General features: G+C 37.6%; 1 protein-coding gene across 1 annotated transcript in view; it reads left to right on the forward strand.

Annotated features, from left to right (window-relative positions):
• VWA8 (von Willebrand factor A domain containing 8) overlaps positions 1-7,348 on the forward strand; it is a 519,526-nt gene that overhangs the window by 259,527 nt on the left and 252,651 nt on the right. Inside the window, exon 21 of the mRNA XM_006884567.1 lies at positions 2,627-2,703. Within this exon, the coding sequence (XP_006884629.1) occupies positions 2,627-2,703 (77 nt within the window). The remainder of the gene's footprint in view (positions 1-2,626; positions 2,704-7,348) is intronic.

Genomic DNA, 7,348 nt, shown 5'->3' on the forward strand with positions numbered 1-7,348 from the left:
ATCGGGATGGGAGTGTCAGAGACAGTGCGATTGGCACACGACAGAGCAGAGTTTAGGGCTGTTGTACATAGGGTCGGTATGAGTCGCAAGCGACTCGACGGCACATAACTACAGCAACAACAACTATCATAATATTGCCTACAGGTCTAGTGGTAAGAATTTTGTTTTCTTGACATTGACATGCAATCTATATTGAAGGCTGTAGTATTTAAACTTCTTCAACAAATGCTTCAAGTCCTCTTTATTTTCAGCAAGCAAGGTTTTGTCATCTGATTAATGAAGATTATTGATGAGTCTTCCTCCAATCCTGATGTCACATTCTTCTGCACAGAGTCAAGCTTCTCAAATAATTTACTAAGCATTTAGATTATATAAGTATGAAAAAGGGTACAACACTCACATGCACCTTTCCTTATTTTATGCCATATAGTTTTCCCTTGCTCTGTTAGCACAATAGCCTCTTGGTCTAGGAATGGAACACAAGTTGGATTTCTGGAATCCCCACTCTTCTCAGTGTTAACCATAATTTGTATAATCCACAAATACCTTTGCATAATCAATAAAGCACAAATAGACATTCTTCTGATAATAATTTGCTGTAGATTGACTATGAGGGATAGAGAGGGTGGGAGCTGCTGATGTCTCTTATTGAAACTTACGGCCTCACTGTGCACTCTTACAGGCACTGCGAAGACCCCGTGACTAAAACACTCTTTCCGTGGAACTTGCACTTTTATTGGAAGGAGAATGAAAATGCATAAATACTTTACACTGACAGAATGTTAAGTACTTATCAGTGATTTGGATAAAAGTCAGGAGAGCTCTTAGTTTTCTTTGTAAAATTTGTCTTTCCAATTTTTTTCCTCAAGGAAACATCTAGAAGATACTTTTACCCTTCTTTTCCGTCAACCTCTATATTCAGTCCATCAGCCACGTTGTTATGCTTAGTTTTAAAAATCTTGAACCCATCCTTTTCCATTATTATACCTCAATAATGTCAACCATCACCACTACAGAAACCAAACAGATGAGTCCTGTGAATGGAAGGATCTAAAATGTTGTTTGAGGAAGTTCTGATGGTAAGAAGCTGCAGTGCGACCCCGAAGGCACCTGGTTCAAATCCACAAGCTGCTCTGTGGGAGAAGGCTCGACAGTCTCCTCCTATGTGGTTAACTGCCTCAGGAAACCCACCAGAGGGTCAGTTATGGGTCAGTGCTGACTTGACGGTACACAGCAACAACAATGCCATTCACCACCACATCTTGATTCCTTTTTCAGCCTCCATTTTTACAATCCATTCTCTACTAGATTACTATTTACTATTAATTCCATTTACTTCTTGTTAGAAGGCTCCCCATCAGAATTAGGGAGCTCTGGTGGCGCGGTGGTAAGGAATTGCACTGCAAAGGTACACGGTTCAAACCCACCACATGATGTGCTGGAGAAATATGGGCAATTTCCTCCCATGCAGTTGACTTATAGCCTCTGAAACACACTAGAGGATCAGCTGTGGGTCAATTCCTATTTGATGATACACAACAACAACCACCATCACAGTTGGGATTAAATCCCACTTCTTCTTCATTTTGGTTTACAAAGCTCCACTTAACTTTAACCTGCCTACTTCCCTGACTTCATTTCTTATACTCTCCTTTCACCCACAATAGATGATCCACATTGGCTGTTTCTTAGAAATCCCAAGCTTATTCCAATTAGGAAGTGAGCTAAGCAGTTCTCTCCTTAGTAGTCTACTTCTCTAACTCACTTTTTCATTTCTGTGTCCCCACCTCTGGAATGAAAGCTGCATGAGAACAGAAATGTTGTCTTCTACATATTGTCTCTCCTGACATGTGCCAGCATTCACTAAGTATGTATTTATATATTGAATGAATAGCAGCAATTTCCTGAATACCACCCTCTCCTTTTGTCAATATATCTTGCTTTGGTTTCCATGTTGATAGTCTTTAAACCATGGTTTCATTTTGTTTCTCTCCAGTTCAGGGATGCACAGTAGATTGTCTTTGCCTACTGGAGTCTGTTTTGTGATCCAGTTGCCTTATTCTTTAAGTGGTCAGTAATCACTTCAGTTACACTGTTCTACTTCCTCTACATTACTTCTCAATATCTTGGCAAGGTCTCAAACTGAAGACTTTTCCTGATTTCCTGACTGCTGGTACCAAGGAGATGAAACCAGTTGCTAGTTATTATTACTCTCATGCAAGATAGAGGCTGAGCTTATTAACCAATTTCACTTTTCTAAAACAATGGACTTGTTATGCCTATTAATTATATTCCACCTCTATGGAGAAACTTAAAAATTGGAAGTAACCCAGGGATGGATTCTATTTCTAATAGTCTGCTGTCAATGAAAGACACAACCCTGTCAATATACGAAGGTGGTGAGGAAATAAATGACAGTATTTCTAGAATGAACACCAACAGTGGACATTTGGTTATGCTTTTAGGTTTCCAGAATTTTAAATGACCAGAAAGTAGCATAAAAGGAGAAAAAGATAATGGTTAGTTAAAGGAAAAGTTTAGTATTATACTTACCTTTCTGTCTTGAGATTAAATTTGCCTCCTCCTATAAACCTCTTTTGATTTAATGCTATGTATGTACTTACAGGGTGTAGGAAAAAACAAGATTGTTGACAGATTCCTTCACCTGCTGAACAGACCTCGAGAATATATCCAGCTGCACAGGTAAGAGGATAAGGCTCCGCCTCTTCATATGGGACTGGATCCTTTCACCTCCTGTCACAATCTCAATGTACTTTGCTGTGAACCAGTTTCATTTCTATTCCCTTTGCTTTTCTCTCCTCTCCTTAAAAGGTAATAAAACCACACATAAATTATTTTTAAACTGACTAATGCTTTATAAACATGGATTAATTGATATTTGGTGGACAGAGTGGTGAACGTTCCATTCTAGGAGTAGATCTTGTCAACATAAAGGCTCTTATGTTAGAAGGAGAATATGCAAAACTTAGACCCACTTTCTGAACAGCAACTAAAATAGCTCACAAGAGGCAACAAACAGTAAGTTATCTTAGTCTCAGGTAAGAGATAAAGAAAAAGAACCCAGAAATATGGAAGAAGTAGGTTGTTGGTAGTCTTCTTGCCTTCTTTGAACACACTTTATGGCTTATTAGGGGTTTTTTTGTTTTTTTTCTCTTTTTATTAATTTTTAGAGACTTTTACAGAGGTTTTGGCTTTCCATTTATTCATTGCCACACTTTTCTCCCTGTCCACCCCTCCCCATCAGTTCGCTCCCCTCTCTGAAAAGAAAAAGAAAAAAAATTTCCTTCATTAGTATACCATTCCCCCATCCCTTCCCCCCCCACCCCCCACCCCGAGTACACTTCTCTATGGAACCTTAATTCTGGATTCTTGTGCTAACCATAACACTCAATCATATAAATTATGGATAAATTATGTATATTGTATGGCTTATTAGTTTAACTGTGCTATCAGGAACACTGGTTTATGAACAGCTTTTAACCAAATGGATTTTCTTGACAAGGATTGTGGGGGGTTTTCTACTTTATCAGTAAACCTATTCTTAAATGTTTTGAAAATGAGCAATGGAGAGCATAACCACAAGAGTGGTAAATGAAGGGATATACTAAGTAGTGATCAACTTAAAAGTAGTTTATATTATTGTTTTAAACCCAGGAGACAAATTGAATTGTATTATATGTTAAGAAAGAAGATTGGATTGAATTAAGAGTATTAAGTTTTCTTTATGGGTCCTTCCACGGAATAAAAATGTGTTCTTGAGAGTGAAAAAAGGCAGCATCAGTGGGCCAAAAGAAGGAGAACTACGGGAAGCAGGAAAATGATCGAAACCTTTCCAGCATTTACAGTGAGATAGAGTGACTGTGATCAGCCCTGGCACAGTAAAGAACTTGAAAAGTAGGTAAGACACATCCATCCCCAGTTCTAGAAAAGAACTGCTGGGAGTTGTGTGCTAAGCAACTACTCCAGCTCCCTCAGGGTTAAGAGCCCTCATTAAACTCTCAGAAGATATCCTAGAAGGTCTATGCTTTAGAGAAAAGACTGATATATCCTTGTAGTAAAAGCCATTCTTTGTTGATAGGGTTACTATGAATCATGCTCTACTAGATGGCAGTAAACAACAACAACAACAACAACAAAAGCTATTCTATATCCAGTCAAAGAAATTTTAAAAATAAGGTGGGGAGGGCTGGCTCAAGAATGCTTGCTATTTAATATTATTTTGGAAGCTGTTTCTAATATAAATTGAGTTTGAAAAGAAAAGAGATTAATATTAAGCAGCAGACTCTCCATTTAACAGATTAAGTTGATTCATAAGTAAATTAGTTGCCTACCAGAACAAAATTCAACACTCAGTTTAGAAAAACTACAAGCCCCAGACATTCAAATGCATGCCAACTATAAAGTCACACATGCAATAGAAAATTATTTTACATACAAAGAAGCGTGAAAATTAGTACAGACCTTAAAATATCATAATAGAATTAGCAAGCAAAAACTAAAGGAGATGTCATAAATATATTCTTAAAGGAGAATGAAAGTATCATAATAACAGAATAATTAGAATTCCTCAACAGAAAAATGTCAATTTGTCAGGGGTAGAGTTCAGGGAATATTTTAGACCTGAAAAGTAGAATGTCTACAGTGAAAAATTCGCTGGATGGGATTAACGGCAAATTACACACTGTGGGAGTAGAGTGAAGTGAAGTGAAAGGTATGGGTGGCACAAATAAAAACTACCATTCTGAAGTGTGAAGGAGAAAGCAGCTAATAGATAAAAAAATAAAGCAAGATGCACTTCAGTGAACTATAGGATAATATCAATGTTTAACATAAAGAAAATGACAATTTAAAAAGTTATGAACCAGCTCAGAACAGTATCTAAAGAACTAATAGGAGAAATTTTTTAATAATTTGGTGGAAAAAACCTAAAGGTGGAAGCTCCCCCAAGTTTCCTTCATAGAGAAGTAATTTATAACTAGAATAACAGTAATGAGCATATTAGTAAATCTTACCTGATCATACCTGCAAATGAAAAAACAAACACATCAGTAAATGAAAGATCTGAAAGTCGGGAGAAATTCCTTCATATTCACCTAACGCCTTAGTCTTTGGAACCTAACCATGTTGGTAAGTGAGGAGTGGGTTTAGTTTGTACTCTGAGACTTTTTTGCTTTCTTTCTCTTTTACTCTAAATATGTAGAGATCGACAGTTGTATTTTAGGAGACTGCTTGTAAGCTTTTATGACCACAAATGCCATTCACCTCCTAGGACACAGAGCATGAGCTTTACAATGTCATTTGACGGAGTTATCCCATGAGAATAAGGTCTTAAACCAGAAAAAAATCATTCTTACAAGGTAAAGATGCCTGAAAATGATCTGTCTTTAACTGTGCCCTCTAAGAATATATATGTATACACACACATATCTGTAACTACATGTGTGTATTAATACCCAAATGTATACATATATGTAGCCACCTGTAGTTAGCTATAGACACAGATGACTGTTCACCTATATGTGACTTTATGCTCCTGTTTTGGTTATGGTTGGTGTTACAAATTATATTTATCATAGTCACTAGCATTTTTCTATTTCTTTGCTTCTTGGTGTCACTATTTAATCACACTGTATGCATTTCACCCACATTTCTCTTTTTTAAAAAAGACTTTTTCTATATCTTATTTAGTGTATATTCCCAGCAGTGCAACTGCTGGGTCAAATGGTATATCTATTTCTAACTTTTTGAGAGAGCACTAAACTGCCTTCCATAGTGGTTGAACCATTTTCTACTCCCAGGAGCAGTAAATAAGAGTTGCAGTCTCTTCCCAGACTCACCAGCATTTGTTATAATTTATATAATTTGTTATATATATATAAAAAAACCATGTTTATTGCTGCATTACTCACAATAGTAAAGAGACAGAAACAAATGAATGGTTAGAAAAACAATGGTATATTCACACAGTGGAATACTATGCAGCATTGGAAGATAATGAACTTGTAAAGTATTACACAACATGGGTGACCCTGGGGGACATTATGTTGAGTGAAATGTCGCAGTCTCAAAAGGACAAATACTGCATAACACCAATGTTATGAAGCAGGACTGACGTCGGGAGTTGAGAAGAGAATAGGAAAAGAGTGGATAGATAATGAAAACTGTATTGGAACAGTTGAGGAATAGAACTGTTTAAAAGTAATATATGATTGTTATGTGCCATGGAGTTGTAACTGACCCATAGCTGGCCCTCCAGTTTTTCAGAGGCAGTTAATCACATGGGAGGAGATTGCCCATCCTTTTCCCACAGAGCAGCCAGTGCCTTTGGACCCGCATGATTTTGGGATGGCAACATAGCTTCTTGCCACTAGGTCACCAGAGCTCCCTTATGTGTAAGACAATGGTCCAGAATAAGAGGTACATTGCAAAGAGCACTGGAGGAAGGAAGAATATTGTGCACCAATTAATTAGTTGTTTTTTTTTTAAAAAAAAAAAAGGAAGTGAGCTGAGGAAGGGGGAGGAAGGAAAATGTGCAACGAATGAATGAAAATCCAACTTTTCTGTAAACTTTCATTAAAATCACAATTAAAATTCTTTTAAAAAATTTATATGCATTCTTAAATCACTGATTTCCTACCTTTTATGTACATTTATACACATATACATTTGACAGATGAAGCTTCAGAATCCTTGCCTCCAAGGAGCAGCTTGGCTTCACTCTCTCCAGGACGAACTTGTCTAGCAGTCCATGGTATATTCAATACTCTTCTCCAGCACCACAGCTCAAAGGCATCAACTCTCCTTCTGTCATCCCTAGTCATTGTCCACCTCTCTGATGCATAGCAAGAAATTGCAAAGACCATGGTCTGAATCAGGTGCCCCTTAGTCTCCAGAATGACATCGCTTCTTCTCTGTCTGACAGTCTGACATACTTTGGACATGTTGTAAGGTGGGGTCAGTTCTTGGAGACGGATATCACTCTTGGGAGAGTGGAGCGACAGTGCAGGAGAGGAAGACCCTCGATGATATGGATTGATTCTGTCACTGGAGTAATGGGGATAGGCATGTTGGAGACAGTAAGATTGGCACAGTATCTAGCAGGGTTTAGGGCTTGTTGTATGTAGGGTTGCTATAAGTTGCAAGCGACTCAATGGCATATAACAATATATATATTTGAGGATATTAATCTTTTAATCCCTCTTTGGATTTGTTTTTGTTGTTATATGCCATCGAGTCAGAACCAACTCATAGCTGATTCTCTGGAGACTAAGGTGCATCTGATACAGGCCATAGTCTTCGCAATCACCTGTTATGCATCAGAGAGTTG

Source organism: Elephantulus edwardii, unplaced genomic scaffold (genome assembly GCF_000299155.1).
Source record: "Elephantulus edwardii isolate Elephantulus edwardi_28Jun2011 unplaced genomic scaffold, EleEdw1.0 scaffold00036, whole genome shotgun sequence".
Lineage (NCBI taxonomy): Eukaryota > Metazoa > Chordata > Mammalia > Macroscelidea > Macroscelididae > Elephantulus > Elephantulus edwardii.